Source organism: Harpegnathos saltator, unplaced genomic scaffold, assembly GCF_003227715.2.
Source record: "Harpegnathos saltator strain DR-91 unplaced genomic scaffold, Hsal_v8.6 scaffold684, whole genome shotgun sequence".
NCBI lineage: Eukaryota > Metazoa > Arthropoda > Insecta > Hymenoptera > Formicidae > Harpegnathos > Harpegnathos saltator.
Window position 1 is genome coordinate 258,594 of NW_020230520.1, and position 27,751 is coordinate 286,344.

At 50.4% G+C, this 27,751-nt stretch overlaps 2 protein-coding genes and 1 long non-coding RNA gene across 8 annotated transcripts in view; 2 read left to right on the forward strand and 1 right to left on the reverse strand.

Annotated features, from left to right (window-relative positions):
- LOC105188468 (protein prickle) overlaps positions 1-15,094 on the forward strand; it is a 145,131-nt gene extending 130,037 nt beyond the window's left edge. For 2 of the 4 annotated variants that reach the window (XM_025305255.1, XM_011149948.3), the window contains 6 exons: positions 774-1,077; positions 6,407-6,943; positions 9,458-9,777; positions 11,140-11,469; positions 11,995-12,404; positions 14,046-15,094. In XM_025305255.1, coding sequence (XP_025161040.1) covers positions 774-1,077; positions 6,407-6,943; positions 9,458-9,777; positions 11,140-11,469; positions 11,995-12,404; positions 14,046-14,299 — 2,155 coding nt within the window. In that variant the 3' untranslated portion in view covers positions 14,300-15,094. The remainder of the gene's footprint in view (positions 1-773; positions 1,078-6,406; positions 6,944-9,457; positions 9,778-11,139; positions 11,470-11,994; positions 12,405-14,045) is intronic. The other 2 variants (XM_011149949.3, XM_025305256.1) reach the window with 2 other exon arrangements.
- The window catches only part of LOC112589988 (uncharacterized), a 56,033-nt gene continuing 30,883 nt past the window's right edge, over positions 2,602-27,751 (reverse strand). Inside the window, exon 3 of the long non-coding RNA XR_003113909.1 lies at positions 2,602-3,625. This is a non-coding gene — a long non-coding RNA (uncharacterized LOC112589988). The remainder of the gene's footprint in view (positions 3,626-27,751) is intronic.
- Positions 25,725-27,751, forward strand: part of nahoda (DOMON-like domain-containing protein nahoda) — a 36,312-nt gene continuing 34,285 nt past the window's right edge. The window contains exon 1 of one of the 3 annotated variants that reach the window (XM_019843782.2): positions 25,725-26,542. The gene's annotated coding sequence lies outside the window, so the exon portion shown is untranslated. The remainder of the gene's footprint in view (positions 26,543-27,751) is intronic. The other 2 variants (XM_019843781.2, XM_025305254.1) reach the window with 2 other exon arrangements.

Here is a 27,751-nt window from a genome sequence, read left to right on the forward strand (position 1 = left end):
GACTTGCCGGACTCCGGTCGAACATGCCCTGATTTCCAAGCTTGAGCAACTGATTTATCGCAAGAGCACTTCGTATTCGGCACACGGATAGAATTCCTCGAGTTTATTCTCGCGAGTTTATAATTAGGGAAGCACGCGAGCGGAAAATCAATCGCGCGATGCCCCCAAGAGCGTTACCCGCGAAAACTCTCTCTCATTTATTATTTCTAACTGCTTTCAACAACCTCCACCGAGTACAGATTTATCTCACGTCGAATATATTCTCCGTATGTCCCAATTCCTTTAAATTCAATTAGCTAATTTATCGCAATACATGCGCGCGACGAAGCGCTGCTCGTCACCGTTCTCGCGGCGGTATTGAGTGTCGATCGATTCGAAAAGACCCTGGTCGACTGAAATAATCTGCGAGCCAATAATCCTCGTCGATTATAATCGTCGTAAGAAGCATCCGACCAAAGCATTAATTAGCGCGATTTCTAATTTATAGATCTCGATTCCTTCGATATGCGCGTATATCTCACTTTTACGCGATGTTACGTTATTCAGAAAAAAAGAAAAAAACAATTTCCTCGTATATGCCAAAAAGATACATCTTACGTAAATACCTGGCGACCCCTCCAGGGGGTCCTAAGGGGGTTCTAAGAGAAGCGAGGTCGCAAGGACCTCGAAAAGAACACGACAACGTGATTAAGAAGGATCTAGACATTAATCATCCGAACTGAAAGAAACCTGCCACGTGACGTGCTGACGAACGCGATGTTGTCCGTTTGCAGGAAGGTGTGCAGGAGCTGCAGGTGCCCGCGGGAGGAGCACCAGCGGACCTCAACGGAGGCGGGAGGTCCCTCGGGACTCGGCCTGGGCCCGGGCCCGCCGATGGCGATGGCCATGGCGTTCCCGAGCGGCGCCGGCGGCGCGCCTCACCAGGAGCCGTTCAAGAGCCCGGTGCAAGCTGCCCCGGCCGGCCTGGCGCTGCAGGAGGCTCTGATGCACCACCAGAGGCATTCGCAGAGCGACGACGACAGCGGCTGCGCGCTCGAGGAGTATACCTGGGTGCCGCCCGGACTCAGGCCCGACCAGGTGAGAAGGAAAGAAGGAGAGGAAGGAAAAGGACGAGAGACAGAGAGAAAGCGAGAAGGTAGCGGGAAGGGCAGGGAGGGGCCCTTTCGCTGTCACACACGCACGTAATGCCCTGCGATTCGTCTCACCGGGATGTGTACCAGCAACCGGCGAGGAGCCCGCTCTCAGATCGCCGCGACGATTAGCGTCGTGAACGACGACGGCGCAGTGAGTCATCATGCGCCGTGTCGGTGAAAGCTTCCTCTCTCTCTCTCTCCCCCTCCCTCTCTCTCTTTCTCTCTTTTTCTTCCTCCCCGCCGAGCTGGATGCGATGATAAAGCGTAATCGAGGAGTTCACCCGAAAAAGGACCCGGACAACACGACGAATGTGGCATTTCGCCATTGTCTTCCTCCTCCTCTACCTCTTCCTCTCTCTCTCTCTCTCTCTCTCTCTCTCTCTCTCTCTCTCTGGGGGAGATGCGTCTCGTATCGTGAAATATATTAATTACGCCGTGTGGTGCCATCGCTCTTGCGGCTGCTTAAGGCTTTATTCCGGACGTAAAGAGGAGGCAAGCCTGTTGTTCCACTCGGAGGACTCCGTCCTCTGGTGACACTGCCGGGAGGAGGCATTCATCGGCGACATATATTCCTCGCGCGGAGCGTCCCGAACGAAATCATTTGATTTAATTAAACGCGCAAGATATCGTCGGCGAGCTATCCTCGCCGAAAGAGCCGACTAACGCAGGCCGTCTCTCGTCCTTTAATTGGTCGGAGCGCGCTCGCGTCGACGCGCCGCGGAATAGAGTCCTCGGCCTTTGCGCGCTGAACGCAAACGTCGTCGTTTATTTCGACTCGCGCTGCGCAAATCCGCTTCTCTCTTCTCTCTCTCTCTCTCTCTCTTCCCTCCTGCATCCTCCTCTCGCTCGTATCCCCGCCGCTTTCGCGTCCCGTCCGCAGCCTGTCCCGCGCGAGCGCGCGTTTTCTTTACTCATTTTAAGTGTCATTACGTCTAACGCGCATTATATATTATGACTTGGCGTTCTCCGAAGGGGGACGCTAATCCTGCGCAACAAGCTTTTCGCGCTTGTGCCTCGCGCGGTGGCGGCCGCGTCAATTCGCGTCTTCGCACAAACACCACCACGAGGCCCGGCATCTCCGAGCCGCGACAATTCTTTCGCGCGTGGAGCGTGATAGTCCTCGAGGCGATACTCACTCGTTTTTCACACGTACACACACGCGCGCATACATACACACACACACACACACACACGCGCGCGCATACACGGAAGCACCGAAAGTTATCGATACCTACTTCACAGCTGCCTGAGCTAATCCTGATGAACAAAAAATCCGCATGCAGTTTAGTTCTTCGCGTAATATTCGAAGGCATATTATCGGCTCTTCCATCATATTTCCATCGATGAAAATTTTATGTATCCACGTATCCACATAGATAAATAATTGCGTTTGCGTATTGATACCTGTGTGTGTGTGTGTGTGTGTGTGTGTGTGCGTGTGTGTGAATATTACACTCTCTCATTCGCCGAGATATTTTTTATTCAACTTCATATATTTTTTTCTAATATATATACATATCAATTCTTGTTGTAACGTTCGTCGCATAAATACAATATTCATAATAGCATGCTACGCATCGATGAAAGTTTTATGCAACGTATCCACATACGTAACTGCTTTTCTATATTAATATACCTGTGTGTGAATATTACACTCTCTCATTCGCCGAGATATATTTTATTTAACTTCATATATTTTTTTCTAAAGTGTATACATATCAATTTTTGTAACGTTCGTCGCATAAATACAACGTTTCATAATAGCATGCTATAACGTAGAATAATAAAATATAACGTTTATGATCGCGATTATCTGAAATGATTAATTATGCGATCGATAACTTTCCCGGGCATGTCGCGATTTCCGTCACGACGCAGAAAAAATACGAGAGGAGCGAAGGGGAGACGACAGAGAGAGAGAGAGAGAGAGAGAGAGAGAGAGAGAGAGAAGACGCTTGAAGCGTGCGTACGCACAAGTGGCCGATACTTCGCGCGGCGCATCGGCCGTCGCCGCTCGTAAAGCGCGAGGTGCGCGGAGAAATTTACCGCTAGATTATGCAGAAACTCGATTATGCGCAAATTCCAATGGATATTGAGCCGGGATAGGTTGAACGGTTTCACTCTCCGCGGGTTATTCTTATGGAAATGTCTGTGCTCGACGACGACGAGCCAGGTGTCGCGCGCTCATCACTCGCGACGTCGTCGCGGTAAAACTGCGCACTTTGATGCGCTTTCTCTCTCTCTCTCTCTCTCTCTCTCTCTCTCTCTCGTGCCTCCCTTATTTCCTTTAGCCGGCGAGAGCGCATATATCAGCGTTCTCTCGCGAGACCCGTTTCTGAGTACGTCGACAGTGGCTGTCTCGATACTCATCTAATTTTGCGACGCGGTTATAGGCGGGCTTCGACGGCCATCGGTTATAACGTCAGCCGCGCGGGGGGGGGGAGGGGGAGCTGACGGTCGCCCTCCGTCGATATCGTAGGCGCCGGTGCGATCTGGAAAAGAATATCAGCTTATCAGCTGAAGCATCAGTTACAGAGATAATCGACGTTGATACATGCGCACACAAAACCGGCCCTGATCGTGATAATTCCTCCGCGCGCGCGCGCGCGCGCGAGCGAGCGAGCGAGCGAGCGAGCGACGCGTACGAGCGAAGCTCGCGCTTTTCAAGCTCGATCTCGCGTATCCGCGCGTGCACGTCTCGATGCATTACGCATGATGCTCGGTGACTTAGTAAGTGCACTTTCGTCCTCGGCATCGGGGACGTCCCTTCAATTACTCGATAGTTATTAAAGACGAACACTTGGTCCCCTCCCGGGACGTAATTGAGACGAGAAGGCGCGCGTATGTGTGAAACACGACTCTCGGTTCCGCATCTGTCGATATCTTGGCAACGTCTTCTCTCCAAGAAGACTTCAACCTGCTGCCAGCTAAGTTTTCACGAGTTTAACGTGTGCGGCTCTTCCGTTGTGAGGGACTGATTGAAGGGGACTGGAGGGTCAGATTGCTGAAAAATCGTGCTTGTTTTTGTGAATATTTTGTGACCAACTGAATAAATGTGCAAGAACGAAAATGTTAGATATAGTTATACAGCATATGAAGAGTAGAAAAATTTTGTTTATTGACAAATACTCGTATAAATATACGATATACATGGCTGAAATATACTCTCCTTTTTTCGTTCAAGTTATCGTTTTTGCAGTAATATCTCGGCTCTCGGTGGTCCGATCCAGAGCGAATTTTAGCTAGAAATCTTGAAGAGGCTTATCATTATTCGGTGAACCACTGGAGCAAAAAAAATCGAACAAAATTAACAAAATGGCAGCTATTGTTAGGAAAAAATTCAAATTTTTCAGTTCTCTTACGATAAAAAAATTAATACCTTGAAATGAAATATTTTGACGGAGTTGTCCATGGTTCACCTGAGAGCCACATGAGCAAATATTATTGCTTTAAAATTTCAAATCGATACAATCGATAAAATTTCGAGAAAAACGCGTTTCAAATTTAAGTGGACGTATATTTATACGAGTATTTGTTAATGAACAAAATTTTTCTACTCTTCATATGTTATGTAAATATATCAAAAATTTTCATTCTTGCACATTTATTCAGTTCATCACAAAATCATTATCAAAAACGAGCACGATTTTTTCAGTAATCTGATCCTCCGAGATCCCCTTAAAGGCTTACGCCGTGCGATCTCTTGAGAAGCGTAGCCTAATTCGGCGGAGCGATCACGACGTGCACAAACATGGCTCGTAGTTTCGAACCTATCGATAACTTGAACTCGGCAACGTCCTTCTTCGGAAGATCTTGATAGCTGAATTGTTGTACTCGACGTGTGGTCTTCTCTATATCTTTTTATCGTAAAGTGGCACGTGAGAACGTTCCTCCGTGTTCATCGCGGTCTCAACGCACGATCGTTATCTCCGCTTCCCAGTTTCGATTTATATAATCCATCGTTTGACTTTCAATCTGCCGACCACATGTGTTATTTTCGCTCTGTATTCGTGTTCCTTACGAAACATCACCCGTGTGTATTCTTCGCGACGGACAAATATGTTTAGAGTAGGATAAAGGGGATAAAAGACCGCAGCTTAGTATCCGGAAGTCCGCAGTATCTGACGATCGAAGTATATAAACACTTAGAGATACAAGACTAAAAAGAATTCGAAACTCCAATCAAGATATTTTGCGTCGTGCTGAAGTCCTCGGCAGGATCTCCTTGGAACTAAAGAGAAAGGAAGACATTACTTTGGAGCCATTCGTATTGACCATCCCGTCGATACGCGCATCGAGACACTCCGGACGGAGAGTTAAAGAAAGGAAGAGAGAGAGAGAGAGAGAGAGAGAAAGCTAGAGCATTATCATCCTTAAAATACGGTAAACACTCGAGTCGCTTCCAACGGCGAAATAAGCACAACTCATCGTGACTGTTTTCATCTTCTCATCGTAGATTCGCATGTTTCTCCTATTCGCGCAACTCGAAGCGTCATCGTCTTCTTCGTATTCTTCCGTGTTTGCGATCCGGAGTCTTTTCCTCTCATCAAGGCAGAACGTACATTCGTGTGTGTCCGTCTCACTCTATGTGTGTACCTAAGTATTTGATTCTTAACACGTTGGTCGCGCCACGAAATACATCGAGAAGACGCTCGCGGCGACAGGGAAGAAATACACAAAAAAGTGAACAATAAACCTTCAGTAAGCGGTGAGCACAAATCGACAAGAAACTGGCGACCATTCCCCTTGTGACTCGAAAACTATAGATTGAACCAGGTAAATTTCCTTACTGCAGGAGTCTTGCTGCTTGTCTTGCTTCTCCGTGTGCTCTCGCAGTCTCGCTGTCAGCTATTAAAGCTGGATCTTCGTAAAAGTTTGCCTGTCGCTTCGCCGCCGTGAAAACACTCGTCTCGGGGAGAATTCACATCTTGGCAGAAAAGCAGAAGGCAGGAAGGTCTCTCTTCTCTCGTGAGAGAGAGAGACAGAGAGAGAGAGAGAGAGAGAGAGCGAGCGAGAGAGAGCGAGAGAGAAAGAGAGAGAGAGAGAGAGAGAGGAAGCTGCCTTCCTGCCTTCCGCTTTCCCGCCAAGGTGTGAATCCTTGGACTCCTTCGCGTCGCGCAGCAAGCGTGTCTCACCGTCGAGGAACTTTGGAACGGAGGAGCCGAGGAACGGAGGCCGACAGTGAGCGGAATCGACGCGCCGCGCATCGTTCGTCGCACAAACACGCGCGGCCAATTCCTCTCGCCTAATTCCGCGCTCACGTGTTCCCGCAGGTGCACCTGTACTTCAGCGCACTACCCGAGGACAAGATCCCGTACGCGGGTAGCGCCGGCGAGCGGGAGCGGGTGAAGCAACTGCTGCAGCAGCTACCGCCGCACGACAACGAGGCGCGATACTGCAGCGGCCTGAGCGAGGAGGAGAAGCGCGAGCTACGGGTGTTCGCAGCGCAGCGGAAACGCGAAGCCTTAGGCCGCGGCCACGCGAGCCAGCTCGAGCGTCCGCACGGCGCGGGATGTCGAGAGTGTGGAAGGCCAATTGCGGCGGGCGAGATGGCGATCACTGCCAGCCGCTCTGGTCCCGCGGCACTTTGGCATCCCGCCTGCTTCGTCTGCTGCGTATGTCGTCAACTACTCGTGGACCTGATCTACTTCTGGAGAGATGGCAGGCTATACTGCGGTCGGCATCACGCCGAGACTCTCAAGCCACGGTGTTGCGCATGCGACGAAATCATTCTCGCCGACGAGTGTACCGAAGCCGAAGGCAGGGCATGGCACATGCGTCACTTCGCTTGTCTGGAATGCGATCGACAGGTAAGGACGTCTGTGGAGTGCGAGGCGACAGGGGGGGAGGGTGGAGGGAGTCCAGGTAAGGCTGGACTCTCTGGCGTTCTAGTACGGATATTCGGATTTCAGAAAGAGCAGCGCGATTCTGCTGCGAATATTCCAACACAAAAGCAACACTGACGTGAGTGTCTCGACGAAAACAGCCTCGAGATTCGCACGACGATAACGATAACCATCGATGAAGCCGGTCCCCTAATTACACGATCCCTTCCCTCCTTCCGAGAAACGATCCCTCGGCTCGGTCGCGGCTCTTCCGTTGAGCTTGCCGCGGTAAATGCCCGCGGTCGAGTCGCTTAGAAGGGCGAAAATCGGTCGGGGCTGTGTGATTACGAAGCGATCTCTCCCCGGGAAAGAGTGTAAGAGGAGCTTCGCTGAATCCTGCCGAAATTACGGCTCGCTCAGAATTGTTATGTAACAGCAAAAAATACACGGACGCGAGACACGGTGAGAAGAGAGCCAGAGTCCAGAAAGAAGTTGCAAGTTGTTAAAAAATATCTCACCAAAATATCTACCAAAAAATATTTTCAATAAACACACGATTGACCTCTCACCGTCCTATACCTTTCCGTATTTCCGATTTTAACTAAAAGAGCCTTGCGACCTTCCGCTAGAAAAGCGCAACATTCGCGCAGGCATGCGCGCCGACATGTTGCGAGAAAAATAACATCCATCCTCGGGAATTTGATATAACAAACATATATTCTTCTATTAATTAATCTCAATCTATTCTCTGTGCTTTCAATTTTCCTCGGCGTGCGAAAGAGAACACCATCCTCGGACGTGTCCTGCGAATCCTGCGAATGCGAGCGCGCGCGATCTAACGGCGAGTAACGCAGCTTCCGTTTTCTCGCACGGCGGCGGCGGCGAAGCGGGTTCATAAATCCATGTAAAATATATCGACTTTTTATCAGCCCACTCTCCCCCCTTCACGCGCGACGGCGGATCTACGTTTCTGCGTAGCGGTATCCGCGCGCGCGCGCGCGCGTATCTGTCGGCGCGAGAGAGAGAAGCAACGGCGAGCTAACGATTACGTCGCTATCAAATTTACAGCTACGTAGCGATTCGTAATTTCTCGCCGGCCGACTCTATCTCCAGATATGTCTTCCGAGTTAGATAACGTCGCGCCGCGCGTATCACGCGCCTCCGGTGCGCGCTCGAGGAGGAACACGCACACCTCGCGGTGGTGAACTTATGAATATGTAGGCGCGGGGAGGAAACCCGACGCGCGCGCGCGCGCTCGCGCGTTCGAGAAAAGCGCGGGGTTTCTTCTCTCTCTCCCGGCTCTAATTTATTCCGTGTGATTCGCCGCTCGGCGGCGGCGGCTCGGCTCCGGCGCGGTGGGATCGTTTCCCGATCGCGCGCGACCAGGGAACGCCAAGAACCCTGCGGTTTATCAGAGATCCGCTGTATATATAGAGTGCACGCTCCAGTGAATAACCGGTCACCGGTAAAGTACTATTATCGCCGCGCGGCTCCGTGTTGCCGCCGCGTCGCGCCTTCTAACTGCACACATTCGCGCCGCGCCGCGCCGCGGCCTCCTGATGGAGCGGCGCTTTTAATTGTTACGCGCTCGTAAACCGAGTCACTACGCGCTGATCGTTTCGTCATTTCCTTTTTTTCCCCACCTCCCTCTCCCCCCCCGCCGCTATCCCCATTCCGCTAATCTTAAATCGCACAGCCCCCTCGCGCCCTCTCGGCCCCCCGACATTAGACTCTTGGCTACTCCGCGGGTACCGCGGGTACCTCTTGATCTCGACGACGTCAGAGAGCGGGAGATTGCGCAAATTCCTGGCAAGATACGCGACGAAACGCAATGATGGAGCACCGATCGAGCGGGTCTGTGAAACAGCCCGAACACGCGCCCCTCTCACCCTCCGACAATCGGGAAGGATTGCCGCGAAATTAACGCGACTTGCATAATCTCCTCGCATAATTCTGTCACACAAATTTTACGGTTATCTATCGTTTATCGGAGCAAGGGGAAAGAAGGAAATGAGACGACTTACTTCGCAGCTTGCGAGTGCCGTTTCTTATTCTATTTTATTTATATTTACATATTTTATCCGTATTACATATTTCATTTGTATCTTTATTCATATCTTTTATTTATATCTTCATTAAGATTGCCGTTTTATTATATGTATTATTTATATTATTATTACAGATTTATTAATGTTTTCTATCCGAGCATATTCCGCAGGAATTTTGTGCTTGCATTTCCTTCCTCCCTGAGGATCATCAAGATGGCCGCGGCTGGCCAAGAGTCAGGCCGAGGTTGAGACGTCACTTACTTTAGACGATATAAATATGAATGTGCGCGGCTACACTTAATAAATATGAGACGAGGGACGAGAGGTGACATCATCTGCGCAGCGTCGCAGCGTCGTTCTTCGAGAACTTCGGCCGAAAAATGAGCCGTCTCCTCTCGCCGCCTCTCATAAATTCTCACGCACGGTGCGCGCGTGCTCCTTCTGCCCGCAGCTCGGCGGCCAGAGATACGTTATGAGGGAGGGACGACCTTACTGCTTGCGCTGCTTCGATGCGTCATTCGCCGAGTACTGCGATAGCTGCGGCGAGCCGATAGGAGTCGACCAGGGTCAAATGTCGCACGAAGGTCAACATTGGCACGCGACCGAGTCATGCTTCAGTTGCGCAACGTGTCGCACATCCCTTCTGGGCCGGCCATTTTTGCCACGCCGAGGAGCCATTTACTGCAGCATAGCGTGCAGCAAGGGTGAGCCGCCGACAACACCAAGTGACTCCTCCGCCGGCCCGCCACCGCCACCGCCTTCTTTCCTCAGGTATCCAGCAGCCGCATACCTCTCTCGCGTGCGCGCGTCACGCGGGGTCACGGGGGTGCCTCATTGTCCTCTCCTGCCGGCGCAGGACGCGCGGGGGTCGTCGAGATTCGTGCACGGGGGAGACCGCAGCCGGCTGGCGATTACACGGCGAAGAACGCCGCGCGTGCCGCTTCCGAGTTCGCGGGGAGAAGTCGCGCTCGAGAAACGATTACGCCTGGCGATAAATCATCGACGCGCGGCCGGCTCATCTTCTCTCGGCGGAGGCGGAACTGGACTGAGAGGGGGAGATCGGCGAAACCGAGATTGAAGTTCGCGGAACACCGCGGCCGTGACTCTCTCTCTCTCTCTCTCTCTCTCTCTTTCTCTCTTTCTCTCTCTCTCTCTCTCTCTCTTTTCGCTTCGCGTCTCACGGGTGATCAATGGCTGCTTTGACGAGCGGAAGAGAGTAGTTGTATGAATAATTCCATTTGCCTGAGAGACGTCACGCTGTTTACAGCGAGCTCGTCATTTCGGTGAGAATCGAGAGAACGTTGCGTCCGAGTCCGCGTTGAAACGCATAAGGAAATCCGGGATAAGTACCTGGATTTTGATAAGTGTGTGTGTGAGTGAGAGAGAAAGAGAGAGAGAGAGAGAGAGAGAGAGAGAGAGAGAGGGACGGATTTATCGCAGATTATAATTGACGAAAAGATACAGTCACACGTGTGTGATAATGACAGCGGCTCACACGGTGTGTCCTTTATAGGCGATTCCGCCTGTATTCGAGTTCGTATCGCTAATGAAATCACCGAGGCGTCGAACCACTTACGTGCATAAAGACTTGTTAATGAGGCACCTGCGATTAAATTTAAATTTGGCTTATATACATAACGACCTCGTTCAGCAGCGGGCCCGAATGTGGAATGTAAATTTTATCGCACTTTTAATTGCCGCGAGAAGATCGGTGAATCCGGGATGGGAAATAATTAGCAGCCTCTCTTCGTCGGGCTCGTTTGATAAAGTCGAGCGAGAGATGCAGAGAACGAGGCTTAGCAATTATTGTTCTCTCAGGAGATAGCAGATTGAGTCTATTGTGATCTCAGGGCACGAGGTGAACTACATAAGAGATCGTCGTCGATCAAATCAAAACGAACGAGTAGCAAGAAGTACGCGTTTGGAGAATCGTTTAAAAGTCACTAACAAGCCAACATGTTTAAAGGGGATAGCTAAGTGCACGCGTTTGGGAAGAACGTTTGAAAAGAAGCACGATACACGTCAGAATAGAAAATGTCTCTTTGAGCGGAAGAGAATTCAATTCTGTCCCTCTCTTCGTTATTTTCCCCTCAACGAGCGATGCGCGATCAACTCCAGCTGAACTTGTTGCAGGACTGGTAGGAGGCAAGCGGTGGCTACGAGCGAGGGTTCGTCGAGTCCACCACCACCTCCTCCACCGCCCCCTCCTCCAGGTTCGAGACACACTCTCGGATCACCTAGGAGTTCGCCTCGGATGAGCAGAAAGCATCAGCAGGTTTCCGCGTCCTTAGCGACGACGCCCACTCAGAGTACTCTGAGCCCAGAGTTCGTCGTGGAAGGCTTCCCCACTAGCGGCTCCAGACCCAGTGGCCTCGACAGGGTGCTCCTGGAACGGAACCTTGAGAGATTGCTGCAGGAACGTGGCTCTCTAAACCCCGACGATAACCGCTCCGAATTGGGAAGGTGCGTTTTACGATTTCACTGTCTCGAGTCGTATTTGTCACCTGTCTCTCTCTCTCTCTCTCTCTCTCTCTCCATTTGTCCCATTCTCTCCTATGTAAAGTATAGATGGAGTAAAATACGTCAGAATCGCGGGAAACTGTCAAAAAATATGCTGACTAGTATATTCAGGTATTGAAGCATCTATCTAGACATCAAACCGGAATAAAATACGATCACGTATAAAAGGGCAAGGGGTAAAAAAGGAAGCGAAAGCATTGTTCTCAATCGATATAATTACCAAGCTCCAGATGGCTGGAGCCCCTTCACCGGGACTTTGTCGAGTCTTTACCGAGCCCTCGTCAGCAAGATATGCTTGAATATCCGGGGATCTCGTAAGTTCACAAGGTTGCGCAAGTTGCGACGTTTCATTCAACGCGCCGAGCACACACGCAGCAGCCTTGAAGTCGGGGAGAACCTCACTGGGTGCTAACACACCCAAGCGTAACAGTGGACGCGTTAACAGCGCGTATCGCGATTGCGTTGCAGGCTGATGCAGGCGCGGGACCGAGAGCCTCTCAGATGCGTTCAGAACTGCACACCTTCCCACGCGTCGAGCATGCCGGAACTGCCGCCGCCCCCGCGGCCGTCGTCGGGAGCGTCAGCGTCGACGTCGACCGCCGGTGTGCTGGCGCAGGAGACGGCGACGTCGCCGGTCAATCCCATCGGAACCAGCCAGACGGATCCGCCGACGCCGACGTCGCGACGCGTGCGATTCCAAGGGGACCTGGACGTCAACGATCACGGCGCGTCGTCGCGCATGCCCCTCCCGCCCCCGGCCCCGAACGACCGGAACTCGTCGTCGTCGCCCTCCCCACCGCCTGTGTCGTTGACGAGGACGAACGTGTCCCGATCGAGGAGCCTGCAGCCCGACGAGGTCGCCAGCACGTCGACCTGGGGTGCGTAACGAGCTTTTGTTTGGTAACAGCTGAAAATGCGAGAGCGTGTCTTCGGGTGTTTGGTAGACAACAGACCCGTTTAGAGAATAGCCGGATGTTGCAACAGCCATTGGCCAAGAACTCATCCAGTCATCCAGTCTATTATTCACAAACAATCGGACGTTTGTTATGCTTACGCCCGTAATCGTCTCAGAACGGTGTTTCTACGGCGATATTAGTAGCGCGAGGACTTTTCCGCTTTAGGACAATAGACTGGAAAATAATAAATTTTTGTATACTCATACACTGTCAAGGTACAAGGAGCAGAACAACGAGAACATTTTTAAAGATTTTTAAGGACGAAGAAAAATTAAATGAAAAATTGAATTCACTCTTATAAACGTTTCATCTCGTTCGTTCGTATCGGAAAGGAAATCTTCGTACTCCTCGTCGTGGATTTATCTCCAGCTGAACGAGTCGGTGGATCTTAATTGACCGGTTAGATTGAGAAATATGGATGAAAAAATGGTGGCTTTAAGAGTCGGATACAAAGATGAGTGGAAATTCGATCCAACGATACATCGATTGACAGCCAAGTTAATGGAGAACATTGAGAGACGGTTGCCCCCCGTCATCGGGAGCGGGGGGGCGGCCCTCAGCTTTCGAATGCATTTTGTTGCACGTCGCTACGACCTTTCTACGCGGAGAAATCGACGAGCGGCGAATCGTCTGACAGGGAGCGGGCTCGCCGACAATGTTGCGCGGCGTCCCCTTGAAGCCGGGCGCGCCGCCTTGAGGGAGAGGTGTGAAGTCCGAGGCGCGAGCGCACTACATTGTAGTACACGCGCGCCGCCGCGCGAGATGTCGGCGACGCGACGGCATGCCGGCCGCCGAAATTCCGGCTTCTCCGGGCGGCCGTATCTCGGGCGAAATCGACGTACGAACGTGAAGCAAACGCCATTCTTCTCGGGACGCCGCGCAGCGCGCGTCCACGCTCGCCGTGTCTGCTCTTGTCATGACTGGTGTCATGACTCGTGTACCGTTGCGACATGTGAAACGCGCGAGGTCGCAGGAAAATATGCACCTTACCGAAGAAGGTGCACATCGGAAGATCCTCTGATGCAAAGTACACACGAGCTTCCGTCAGCGAAACTTCCTCCCAGATTTTGAGCACGTAATTTCGACGATTACTACGCACGATTAACGTCGAGATAACACCATTGAGAATTTTAACGATTCATAACTGTGAGGTTGAGATTTTTTCTACCTCTCAATTTTCCGCAACTCGGACGTCTGTCGTGATTATTCTTGTAATTAACAACGTAGTCCGTGGCGATAATCCGACGTCGTCGAAGTATATTTGCTCATTTCGAGAAAGATTTCAAGCTTCCATCTCGGACATGTCCGATAATCTCAGGATTCCCGGTTAAATGTGAAACTTAAATTCGCCGAGTTTCTTCGCGCAAGTAGCTGATTTATGACTTCATTGACTCTCTCAGTTTTCAACTCAAACATCTGCCATCTCGTCCAAGTGTTTCCACTCTCTCCAGAAGATGTCAAGGTCCTTAGCTCACGATCGTCCCCGATAATTACTGAATGTCCGATGAAGCGAGAAACTCGAAATCCGCCAACGCGATCCTCACGCGAGACGTATCTTTGCAGGTACGGCGGGTACCTCTAGGTCGAGGATGGACGGCGAGGACGACGACGTGGAGAGCTGCTGTTCAACGTGCAGCTCGTCCAGCAGTTCGGACGAAGCCGCGGCTTACGCGCTGCCGCCCCGGCGAGCCTACGGCGGCGTCAGGATCTCCTACGTGCCGAACGATGCGGTGGCGTGCGCGAGGAAACGCGCGCCCGCGTCCTCGTCGTCGTCAAACCAGGCGCAGAAGGACGCGGAAAAGTGCGTCGTATCTTGATGACTCCCCCGACGACGATCCACACGTCGCCTCCGACGTCGCCCCGTCGCCGTGACCTTGAGGACGAGAGACGAGCGGCGGGCTACCTCGGCGGAAACAGAGTTCCTACGAAGTGTGGACGCACTTTCCGATTACTTTAACGCGAGCGTCGTCCGCGCCAGGCGAGCACGGCATATCGCGCTCCCTCCTGGACGCGCCCGTGCGGCGGCGCGATGACAAATACTCACTTTATTCGTGTACATACTGAGCTCTCTTCCGGGACGGTCGCGCCCGTCCCTTTATTTTTAATACCCCATTAATGTATTTGATAATAATAACGATGACGATGATAATAAATCTCCGTGTATGTGTGTGTGTGTGTGTGTGTGTGTGTGCGCGCCTCGATCTGCTATCGTTACGTTCGCCGCTGTCTTGCCTCGCTCGGCCAGTCGTAATGATTCTTTGTTCTTTCTGTTTCTTTCTCTCTTTCTTTCTCTCTCTCTCTCTCTCTCGCGCGCGCGCGCGCGCGCTCACTCTTTCTCCGTCTGCAAACGGACATTTGCGTGCAAGACCGAAGCTGTTTAGCGTGAGTATACCTTCTGATTACACGCTATTATCTTGCGCACGTACGCTCGGCCGTTTATCGTAAAGCTCAGCGACGATACGATAATCATTCTCGTCAAAGACCATTTCCGACGGTGGAAAGCCCGCCGAAGAAACGCTGGTCATTGCGGGACGAGCGACCAAGTGTCGCTCCGTCACGCATTCATCTCGGCGAGGATCCTCAACCGCATGCTGAGAGAAAAGAAATAGCTAAAAAGCAGAAGATATCTATTCGGTGGGTACTAGTAAGGTATTTCTTATACTAAGAGAGAAAATGTTTTGCAAATGGAAAAATATACTCGGTTCTCAAGGCCTTCGCTTTTAAACAAAAAAGCAATCGCCTATTCTACCCAAATGAAAGAATTTAGATTCGTTCGTAGTACCCACCGGATAACAATTTTTTCGTTTCCTTTCAGAGCTCTCTCTCTCTCTCTCTCTCTCTCTCTCTCTCTCTCAGTGTGATTAGATGATAATTCTTCCGTGGCGCCCGACAATTTGAACGGTTTAATCTTTTTCTTTGGGAAAATACATGAGCACGACGGCCGAACAATCGACTTTCGCATTAACAAGAGTCATTAATTAGAATTAACAAGATAAATTTCTAATTAATTATCTTTCTGTCTAATTGATACGTCGGGAGCGGTAACAACCGCATAATTATCGATTCGGTCGGAAGATCAATGGCCCGACGCGGAAGCGGACTCGCGGCTCCAGCTCGAATTCTCTCGCGAGAGCGCGGTCGAGAATCCGATGCTCGACTTGCCTAGCCGAACAAATTGATTGTCCAGCTTTCATATTTCGACGCGAGCGAGCGAGCGATATGGAAATCCTGGTAAAAGCGGCGAAACAAGAACGAAAATCGGACTTTACGCTCGAGTGGCGAAAAGAGCGAAAGCAACAGAGAGCCCCTCTTCACGACGGGGACAATCGCTCTTCACGCTGCTGCACGCTGTTAGCCCCGAGGAGAGTATTCGTACTTTCTCCCGTTCAACGAGCGCATCGCACATTACCGGGAAGATGTCGCATCGGAGAAAAAGAAAAAGATATCGACTGAATCAACGTGACGATATACACGATATAGATAAGTGAGCGAAGGAGCGACGGAATTCGAGAATACGAATTTCGCAGGCGTTTCGGCGGTGGAGGCGCGGACGGCAAATCTCTGCTCTCGTATCGTCGGAATTTCGTTCGACGTACGAGCGAGAAAATCCGTTCCCTCTGACCAAAAGAGGCGCTCGCTTCGCGTTCACTGTCGCGCTCATTCAAGCGATCTTTCTTGCTCCGTGCGCCAAGTCCAAGATCGGACAAGTCAGATCCATCCGAGAGATCGTGCCGTGCTGCCATCCTCCCATTAGCCAGCTGCATTTTTCGTCCTTTGATGTCGGGCGATCTCCTGAGAGATCGTCATTAGCATACGAGCGCTCGTCGCTGATGTATATTGACTAATCGACGTTTTAAAGGATGCCTCTCGTCGCTTGTTCGCCGCGTCGCCCGTCTCTGAGCGACCGAGCGAGCGTTCGTTTCCTCTAGGCGCGTTGCCTAAGAATGGATGAATGATCATGATAAATCGGGCCTCTACAAGCGAGACGCGCGGCCGAGCCTGCTCACATTTTTCTCGTCGGATTCCATTGAGAAGTTGATAGGTCGCTTTTCACGCGCCGGTGGTATTCTTCTCGGATTCCTCGGAAACGCCGGAAAAGACGCCTCTCTCTTCCTAATTGCGCTCGCATTTGTACTCGCGGAGTTCGCGCAATGTGCCGAGGTAAGATTTGATTAGCCGTGAAGTGATTGATCGCTGGATAATCTAAAGGCACCTCAGCCCGGTATCTTGCATGACCACTTAGCAAATTGAGATAACAGTACCGTGACGTGTTTATTCGAAAGAGCGGAGCGTGTCTCGTTCTCGGCTGTTTTTTACAAGAATTTGCATATCTTTAAGCGTGTGGCTCAAGGTGTCGCCGTTGATGCTGAAGATAATGAAGATAATCACAGTTGAAGGCTCTCGAGGCTCCCTCAGACTCGTGATTTTGATATATTTAATTTAACGGTTTATTCGAACGATGATGCATCTCCACGGAGAGGAAGATCGCCAGGGGACAGCCTTCTCTCTCACTCGTGTGCGAATCTCACATAAAATACTAAACTTGTTTATACACACACGTGAGATTTATCAAACGAAGAAAAGGAATCACAAGTTTCCGCATTAATCCCGCACATTTCGTCAAGCTTGAAAAATCAACGATCCGTCTCCCGATAAAGAAAAAGAGAGAAAGAGAGGATATTGCGGTAAATAACTAAATTAAGATTAACCATTAATCAAACGGATACAAAATGAGAGAGGAGAACATGAAATAGACATTAAATTAACAGGTAAGTAAAGCAATAAGTAATAAAATGCCCCCTTCGTTGTCTCTCTATTATCATTTCTATCGGCGTTAGAAGTTTCGATGAGACAATGAAGAGGGTCGGAATACGTTGGACAGGAGGGGTGAGCGTGTCCTTGTCTCTTCCGAAGGTATCGACCGCCTCGGTATTGTTTCACGTCGTCCGTCAACCGAGGCTGCGCTCCGATATTCACTGCCAGTACTGAAAATCTGTAACGTACGTGACATAAAGTATATATTTTCAGTATTGGCAGTGAATATCGGAACGCAGTCCGAGTCGTTGCGTCTCGAGTCGACGGGCGATGCGCGTATCCTATCGATCCCTCCACGATCCTTTAACACGTTGACTGCCATGTGACCGGCGCTGTAATATCGCCGGGGCTCGCTAATTTACGTCCTCGCGCAATCTTTATTTACTCGCTGTTTATGCGCTCACGTGCTAGCCGCGCGCTACTTACGCGCTCAGCACTTGCGTAAAAACAACCGCGTACAACAAATGCCGATTTATCGCCGAGCGAGAGAGCCAATGAGACGAGCTGGCGAATATATATTTGGTGACTCACACTTGAGCATCGGAGTGGAGATTCCGCGTGACAATCGCGCGGAATTGATGTAGAAGCCAAACTGCGCGACTCGGCTGAAGGCAGGTGAAAGACACAGCGGCGGGTGAACGAAATCGAAGTTAACGTTCGCAGTTGGTAGCAAGGAGAAGCCGATGTCTCCGATGGCGCGCAGCCACACGAGAGAATTGTTCTTCCCTCATAAGGCGCGCGACGCAATTAAAGGCGTGTACAGGAAGTGCGGAGAGCGCGAGCACGAGAGGGGCGCATTCCGCGTGAAATACGATTCGATTCGACACGCCTTTCTTTTCGTCTACCGCGAAAATTGAAATCGCTCTGTGTGTACGCGTTGTGCGCGCGCTCGCGAACTGGGCTATGATTACGTAACGATCGCGTTTGCACGCGATTTCCGAGCCAGCGGCCGCGCTAATTATGCGCCCGAAAGAGAATGCGCCGGCGCGATAATACGCCGCCCCTAATCTCCGAGCGGCAGTTTCGTCGATTTATCGGCCAAACGGAGCGCTGTTGCAGCGAGCGGTCGGCTTAAATTCACCGGAATTCACGAAAATGAAATCGAATACGGGTGAACGGAAGGGAAGAATTTTGCTAACTCGACGCGCCGACGAGCCGATCAAACGCGTGTCGCTTAAGAGAAAGCGGAATCTGAATTTGCTGGATTTGAATTTGTTTCATAAATATCGGTGATATATTTGCGTTTCTCTCGCAATCGGCTCGTCCACTGTCACGTCACGTTGATACGGACTTCTTCCCTGCGCATGACCCGAGCACTTCAAACGAGGAAACGAAAATATACAAGAGAAACGCGATAATGGGAGGCGAAGGTCAAGTCGTTTACGGCGGGTCTCAGAAAGTCTCGACGGCCGGAAGAGCGTCAGTCGGCGGCACGATGTATCAACCTGTCGTTCGTATCAAGTCCTTCAGCCGCTGCCTTTCAATTTAGCGTCACGCGTAGCGCCAAACACGAATCCACAGGTTCCTGCTCGTTCCACAAAAATTAGCTTTCCCCCGTCGGGAGAGGATATTTTCTTTCGCCACGTCTCACAGCGATAGCCTCATTTTTTGTGCTTGACTCGAAGTGCCAGCCGAGTGGAAATTCCTCGCCCTATTTTCGACCTCGACTGTCCAACATCTGTAGACTCTGGCGGGCTAATGACGATGTAATTTAGGAGCCAACGTCCCACGCGACACTTCTCCAAATGACGGAAGACGCGCGCGGGATCCCCAGGAAGACTTTTCGACAGAGCTGCGCGTGAAAAGAAAATCAGAAGCAGTCGGGGTGAGAATAAATCAGAAGAGACAGTGACGCAGGCTTCGAGAGAGCGTAAATTAATTAAATTAATTAAACGGAGCGTCGAGGTCGAGAGTAGCGCGAAGACTTCAGCTCGGCCAGAAACAAGACGAGTCCCGATCGCGAGCGGAGACGCACGCTGGAATCGCGCGAACCGCGCTCGGGGCGGGGGGGAGCGGAGGGGCAGCGGATGGGAAGGACGACGTGCCTCCGCGGCTCTCCTCGAGGCCGGCCGAGGGAGAGGCCGCATTCCGAGGCGCACAGGAGAAAGCCTCTCGTGCTTAGCCACGTCGGACGAGAGCGAGCCGCTGGAGGTCGGTAACGAACAAACGAACGCGCGCGCGGACTTCTCGCTCGCGCTCGCGCTCGCGCTCGCGTCCGTTACGTAGCGGCCCGAAAAGCGCCGTTTTGTCTTGCGTTGAAGTCTCTCGCGTATCCCCGACAGCGAGCAGACAGCGAGCGGACGGATGGCAGCGGACAGACGCGCGCGACGTGCCGGCCACTCCGCCGCTACGTCGCCGTCGATGCTCGTCGAGGATGCCGCAATCGTAGCTGAAGAGTCGAGCACCGCTGACTCTCTCTCTCTCTCTCTCTCTCCCCCTCTCTCTCTCTCTCTCTCTCTCTCTCTCTCTCTCTCTCTCTCTCTCTCTCTCTCTCCCGTGGATGATGATCTCGGCTGTGTGTTTTTCTTTCCTTCTTTTTTCCTCCTTTTTTGTGTTCCTCGAGAGGCACTTGCGCGGACGGTGTGAGTGTCTCTTTAGAAATCAGGCATCCGTTTAATTTGCAGTGAACGTCTTGCTGTCTTATGATCGCCGCCGCGGCGCTTCTCGCTTCTCACTTTTCAAGTATCGTCGCCGCGTACACATCGAGCAACCTCGAGGTGTCTTTTTATTGGCTCCTCGGGCTCGCCGGTAAGTTCGCAGGAAAGTATTGAGTCAGTGCGGCTGAAGGGCCGCTGAGATTCCTGCGGCAAGTTCCCTCGCTCTGGGTCTCAATTGCTCTCGATTGTTCCAATCGAGTTCCAACACAGTCGAGTGTTCGGATGAATTTTTCGGTCGCGCTAACGGACACGCCGTCTCCCGTCATCGGGTCGTCTTCGTCTGGCAGGGTCGCCTGCCTGGCGACGAAACATTCGGTCGCAATATAATAACGGGTTTATTCTTCTCGTATAAATTTCTAAACATACCCATACCTCCTTGCAATCTCCACTTCTCATTTTCCGCACGTTCCAATTTCTCACTCAGTTATTGCATATTACAAACCGAGCATCCCTCCCTGCAGCGGCTCAACGATCGAGCGATCTTCGAGGAAACGAAGCGCTCGGAAAGAGAGGCAAAAAAAATGAATAAAATATTGGCTTCCTCTTCGACACCTCCCGAGATAGTCTCGATCTCTCGCAATTATGTAATTAAAGAGAGAGAGAGAGAGATTCTTTACGCTCGTTACAAAACACTCGGCGTGTCTCTCGAGCGGTCATCCGTCTTCATTGACTCTCCCGATTTCCCTGGTCGAAGGCCGCAGCGACTGAAGGCTGTGCGTGTCTCGCGACGAAGCGGCGGGGTTGCGATCGCGAGCATGCGAGCAAACGACAAGCACGCGCGTACGGGAGAACACACCGTCGTCGTCCCTCTGCCCACTTTCCATTCCGACCTCCTGGCGTGCTGCGGTGCGCAGGAAAATACGAGCGGGCGCACCTGCGTGCACCTGCGTGCGCCGCGGCCCGATCGCCCGTCTAATTGGATAACGATATTGGGCCCAGGATACCGCTAAACGGCCGCGGTCACGTGGGCGATTTATGCATGTATCGGCCTCACGACATTCCTCGGCGCCGCCGCCGCCGCCGCCGCTGCGAAACCGCGGAGAGACCACGACGACAACGTCGGTGTCGTCGCGAGACTCGGCGACGTCACGAGCGACCGTTTTGCATCCCGTTCGCGCGGGATTCGCGTAAACCGCCTCTCGAGCTCATACCGATCTCTCGACTACACCACGGCTGATCAATGAAAGCCAGGCTCGAAAAATTCGCTTACTCGCGGGGAAACGCCGCGAGCGGCCAACGCGCCGAGCTCCGCGGAGGTGCGCGCCTCTGTTATTCTCGGCCGGAATAACAGACCGGAGCTGAGCCCTTAAGGGGACTGGAGAGTCAGATTGCTGAAAAATCGCGCTTGTTTTTGTGAATATTTTGCGACGGACTGAATAAATGTGCAAGAATGAAAATTTTAGGTATATTTATACAATACATGAAGAGTAGAAAAATTTTGTTTATTAACAAATACTCGTATAAATATACGATATATATAGCTGAAATGTACTCTCCTTTTTTTTTCAAGTTGTCGCTTTCGCAGTAATATCTCGGCTCTCGATGGCCCGATCAGAGCGAATTTTAGCTAGAAATCTTGAGGGGGCTTGTCATTGCCGGTGAACCACTAGAAAAAAAAAAATCGAACAAAATTAACAAAGTGGCAGCTATTATTAGGAAAAAATCCAAATTTTTCAGTTCTTTTACAATAAAAAAATTAATATCTCGAAATGAAATATTTATCTGAGAGATCCAGATGAACAAATGTTATTGCTTTAAAATTTCAAATCGATACGAAGCTCAGTTTCGGAGAAGTCATTGCGAAAAGTTGAACAATAAAATTTCGAGAAAAACGCGTTTAAAATTTAAGTGAACGTATATTTATATGAATATTTGTTAATAAACAACATTTTTCTACTCTTCATATATTATATAAATATATCTAAAATTTTCATTCTTGCACATTTATTCAGTTCGTCGCAAAATCATTATCGAAAACAAGCACGATTTTGCAGTAATCTGACCCTCCAGTCGCCTTAATCTCGAAAATTTATGAAAAATATCGTACACGATATTTCATCGATGGAGCAATTTAATTGGCTGAGAATCACGATATCTGGGAACATTCATGAAAAATCATATGCGACATTTTTTAAGTATACTAGCCCTGGCCGGCCGATTGTGTACGTGGAACGAGAATCTCGGTTCGTGTAACTCAGGAGGGGGGGAGGGGGGCGGGCGACCAAACTCGGAGACGAGGCACGAGGACGTTCGTCCGGCTGTCAGCCGCGTTGAAACTCGGCTGAGATAATCGTGAATGCCTCAATTAGCGTCACGGTGTCCCACTTTGTCGCGATCGGGTCAGTTTCTTGGTAATAAAGCTGTTGACATCGGTTTACGCTGTGCGTTATCGTCTAAATTTCACGTGTCTTATCGGGCGAGTAACGAGTTTCGAGTAAAACGCAAAGCCACGGGGCGGCCATTGGCCGAGCGGAGATATCTTCCTATTCCTCCAAACGAGTTTTCGGCATTTGGTGCGCGGCGGGCAATGGAAAATTCTGTTACAACGAAATGCTTCCCCCGCGTCGCGCGAATTCACCGGCATGATTTCGACCGGTATGACGATTAACACGTAACGTAGCAACTTTGCGCCGGAGGGGTCCATCCTAGCATCGCCTCGATCTCGATGCCGAAATTTCTCGGAGGCGTGCACGTGAATGCAACCTGGCGTAATTCGCTGACGTAACAACGCGAGGGGAACACTCGCCCGTCTGAAATCTGCGACGATCGATTGCGTAACGCGATTTTTTTTTATCCGCGCCCAACGTACCGTCTCAAGGTGATTCGGCTCGCGGAAGTGGAATGCCGCGGGTGCATTCGCGTTTTCCATTCGTCCGCGGATTGTCTCGCCGCGCGCGGATATAATTCGCGAGTAAAATGTTTGCGCTCTCGGTTTCCTGTGAACGCGTTACGTGCGCGCGCGCACACACACACACACACGCACGCACGGCACACAAAATGTTTTCACAAGCACGTGCCATCGCGGGCGTACGTCAATACAGGAAGCGTCCGTAGAAAGGAACTCAATTTCTCTGTATAAATATTAATAAGAGAAAAACCGTCATTACACTCGCGGCTCGTATTGACACCCCAGCCGGCTCGTCGCGCGCGTTCTGTGTTATTTCGTGTCAGTCCCTCGCTGAGTAATGCACTCGACCGCTTACGTCAGCGAGAGGAGAACTTGTCGCACGTGCGTGCGCAAGCGGGCACACAATGGCTATTTATTTATGATAATTCTTCTCGCCGCGTCGATGTGCGCGCGCGTGCGCGCGCGTATTACGAAAAGCGAGTCCCGGTCGTTTCTCACGTAAAGTAAACGTCCCAATGGCTGGGACACGTCCCAGTGTATCCGACGTTCACATTGGAGAAAGAAATTTATTTCAACAATAACGAATGAGAGTAATAACTATTGTGAAAAAGAGCTCCAATATTCGACGATTAATTGGAAAAAGATATATCCAATCTGATACTTTTGTATGAAAATAAAAATTAATTAAATAAGCATGTACCCCCCTATGGTTTGGCCAAATAATAATCAATCGTTAATCAATTCATTAAGAGATAGCGTCTATATTTATGTTACTTCCCGTCGGCACATACATACTAATTTTTCAATCGCAGTCAGACACTGATTATATCCGAACACTGGGCCATAATCTGTGTCAACTGTCCGGTCGCTGGTACACATTAAGTGCGCTTCATTACTTGTGCAAATGAATTCATTAATAGTAGATGTATACACTGGTTTAATCATTCTTCCCTGCTTAAGGAAATCTTAAGTTTTCGAATGGATGCAAATATTTTTGTATCGAAACTATTCTTACACTGATGGAAAAATATAGAATTGAATCAACTATAATCTCACTATATTTTATAGTTCATTCTGGCGTCAACTATATTTTTATAGTTCGTGGAACCTGCAAAGTATAGTAGAATAAACACAAATATATAGTCAATGATTGTCTTGAATAATTGTTTAGTTACTTTTATCACATATATATGGTAATTTCTCATTCACTCAAATATAGTGAGATTTAATATTCATATAGTTACATCTGTCGTCGTCACTTAGCAAATATTCTGGTAATATTGACTATATAAAAGAGTTACTTTACCTACCATTTTATATTTGTATCCATACAATAATTTTAATTTAACTTACCACTGTTCTTGATAAAAATATTACATGGTTGGTTATACTATGCCTATATCGTAATTATTACCGATACCGATATAATATTTACGATAAATATGATATTTCGGACTATAATTTGGTTACTATAATATCCATTACTGTTCCGAATATCATATATTTTTCTCTCAGTGTAGTATTATATATTGCATTTCTTGTGACGATCTACGCTTGAACGTCCGGTTATTGGGACATTTACCTTACTTGTGATTCATCTGGAATCGGGTCTAGGATATTTGTATAGTATGCGCGAGCAGAGATCGGTCCCGGCAATGCCGCCGGTTGCGCCAGATCGCGTCTTGTCGGCCACTTCTCGCGTCACACGTGCTACATTGAGAGAAAAGTATATGATACTTGGAACTATAATGATATAGTAACTAAATTATAGTCCGAAATATCATATTTATAGTAAGTATTACCATAATATCGGTAATAATTACGATATAGGCATAATATAACAAATCATATAATATATTTTTACTAAGAATTATAGTAAGTTAAACTAAAATTATTGTATGGATACAAATATAAAATGATAGGTAAAGTAACTCTTTTATATATAGCCAATATTACCAGAATATTTGCCAAATGATGATAGATGTAACTATACGAATATTAAATCTCACTATATTTGTGAATGACAAATTACCATGTATATATGTGGTAAAAGTAAAGTAACTAAACAATTATTTAAGACAATCATTGACTATATATTTGTGCTTATTCTACTATATTTTGCAGATTCCACCAACTATAAAAATATGGTTGTCGCCAGAATGAACTACAAAATATAGTGAGATTATAGTTAATTCAACTATATCTTTCTATCAGTGTAGGAAAATCGCCCGGCGAGTCGGTATCGGAATCGAAATTCCATCGGAAGCTGCTCATGCGGTGGCCGCGCGCGAAGGATCTCTCCGCCTTCCCCCGGCTGAGTTCTGGCTCAGCCGCGAGCCGGTAAAACATTCAATTACAAAACTCGCTAACAAAGTCATTTTTCCCGCGCGCCTCATATTCCCGCGGAACCTCGGCTATTCCTTTCCGTTCGTCGCGCACCTCTTCATTCGCGTGCAGCATGACACACGCTTTCGCTTCGCGTCTCCGCTTCGAATCGGTCGTCCTTTCATTCGATCTTTTCTTCCCTATCAAAGGCACTTGCTCCATCGGCCTGCATGATTCATCATCGCGTACGCGTTCCTGAGAAAGAATCGAGATTGCACGCTGCTAAATCCACGGCCGGCCGAGGCACTTGTTGTTTTGGTCGCCGGCGAACGACACGCGCTTGAAGTGCAGCTGAGGCAGCGAGTACCTCTCCTCTCCTCTCCTCTCCTCTCCTCTTCTCGCCGTACGCTCGACGACGCAGGGTACTCCTCGCTCGGCCCCGCGTAATTCATCCCCGCAGAGTCCTCGAGCCGAACCGCGCTCTCTCTCTCTCTCTCTCTCTCGCTCTCTCTCTCTCTTGCTTTTCCATTCCCGCGCTGCTCTGCTTTTCTTTTCTCCTTGCTTTTTTATGTCTCTTCTTTTATTGCATGTCTATATATGTATTATTTGCGGCTCCTGCGCTTTAAGGAATTCCATCCCGCGCGGGGCGCTGTAATAAATGAATCATTCCCTCTTTCTCTTACCCCCTCTCTCTCTCTCTCTCTCTCTCTCTCTCTCTCTCTCTCTCAGTCGCCCGCTCACTCGGATTCGTAGGGAAGGCAAGTATCCTCGCGAGCGAGCGAGCGAGCGAGCGAGCGAGCTGAGGACAGAGGTAGAGCGGCGAGAGAGGGGTCGAGCGGCCAGGTAAGAAAGCAGGCGAGCGAGTCTTCGGCGAAGGTGGGAACCGGGTGAAGTGGAGGTGAGCGCAAAGTGAGTTTTCGCTCGTGGCGCTCGCTCGCTCGTTCGGCAATTCGTACGTTCGCTCGCTCGCTCGCTCGGCCGCCGCCGAGCTCAACAGAGGCGAGTAGAAGCGGATCGGCCGGAGCGAACGTCGTCAGTCGCTTGCGCGGTTCCGTGGCGCCGCGCGGTGCTTGCATTCTCGTTGCTGCTGTCGTCGTTGCTGCAGAGTGTGTTCTTTTGCCTGCCGATCACGCGCCTCCGCGACAACGGCCGTCTCTTTTTCTCTCTCTCTCTCTCGCTCTTCGCGGTCGTGTAACGCAAACATCCGGTCGGTCATCGCGAAGATGGCCGCGTGCTGAGCGAGAGGGTACTCCGACGACGAAGCGTCATCTCCTCGGTCAGTGTCCAGCCGAAACTCGCCGTTCTCTCGCGAGGGTTTCGTCCCCGACGATGACGTCGGCACGTGGACGCCTCGGATAGGAGCCCCGGCTGCGCAGGAGTGCCGCCCGCCGTCGACGAAGCGGCAAGCGAGCCAGGTAACTTGGCTCTCTGAGCTTTAGCCTGAGTTGCCGCTCTTCGCGCACGCCTCAAGGACTCGCGCTCGCTCGCTTCGTGTCGTGAGTAATTCTCGCGACGATGAAACGCTGCTGAATGAAAAGTCCTGCCGTGCGATAACATCGGTTACTTTCCGGACTCGCGTTCTCTCGGGGGAACATGCCGCCGAGACCCGTCGTACATGACGAAAGTGGAGTGGACGCAACGAGACTGGAGTGTCACTCCACTCGGGACGACGCGACGTTACGAAACGTCGCGAATTCACGCCTCTTGTCTCGTTCTTGCAACTTGCTAGAGTCCTTCCTTCCCTCTCGTCCCTTTTCCCGGAGCGAATCTCATCCTCGATGTTCGCCCGAGTCTGAGAGTAGCAGTCAACCCCTCCCCCCTCCGCGGGGGTGTTCGCGTGAAATTCAACGCGCGAAGATACCGAAGTCGGAAATTGGCTTTCAGCTCTCTTGAGCAAGATTGATACATCACGCGCCATTTTCCGCGATTACGAAGGCACAAGCGCGTTCTCGAGTTCCCGCGAATACGCGAATAAAAATTCGCGCCGTCGCGAGTCCAGCGACGAATTTCAAGACACGGTTGTCTTCGCGGTACAAACGACCCGATAATTCGCTCATCGATCGCAGCGCATCCTTAAGATCCTTAAGTCATCCACCTATCCGGCAGGCGGAGAGGAGCATCCCGCGGGATCGATTTATCGAAGGTAGCGAGGGCGCAGGACGACGGTCGTGTCGTCAAAGTCGCCGAATTAACAATGACCGTCGCGAAATAACAAACCGTTCTCTGTGTTGTCGGACCCCGTGCTCGCCCCGGATTCCAGTCTGGACGCAGTCCAGACAGTCCGGATAATTTATCCCAGACCCACTCACGTATTTTTCGAGGGAGATCTATTTTTACAAAGCACGCTATACCAACTTCTGTCGTTGCACGCCCGTGCAGATTGTTGCGTTTCGAAAGCTAACCCGGCGACTCTCCGCCGTACTGGCGCGGGTTTGTTTATTTCGAGGGAAAATAAAGTCGCGTCGGCGGCGGCGGCGACGCGCACGGGATGTTAATGAGTTCGACGACGCTTGCTGGAATGCCAGCTCGCTTTCCATAATACATCGGCGGAGCAGCGTTCTCCATAAACGTCGAGCGATTCCCCTCGCAATCGCCGTGGCCGCCGCCGTCTCCTCCTTTCTCGT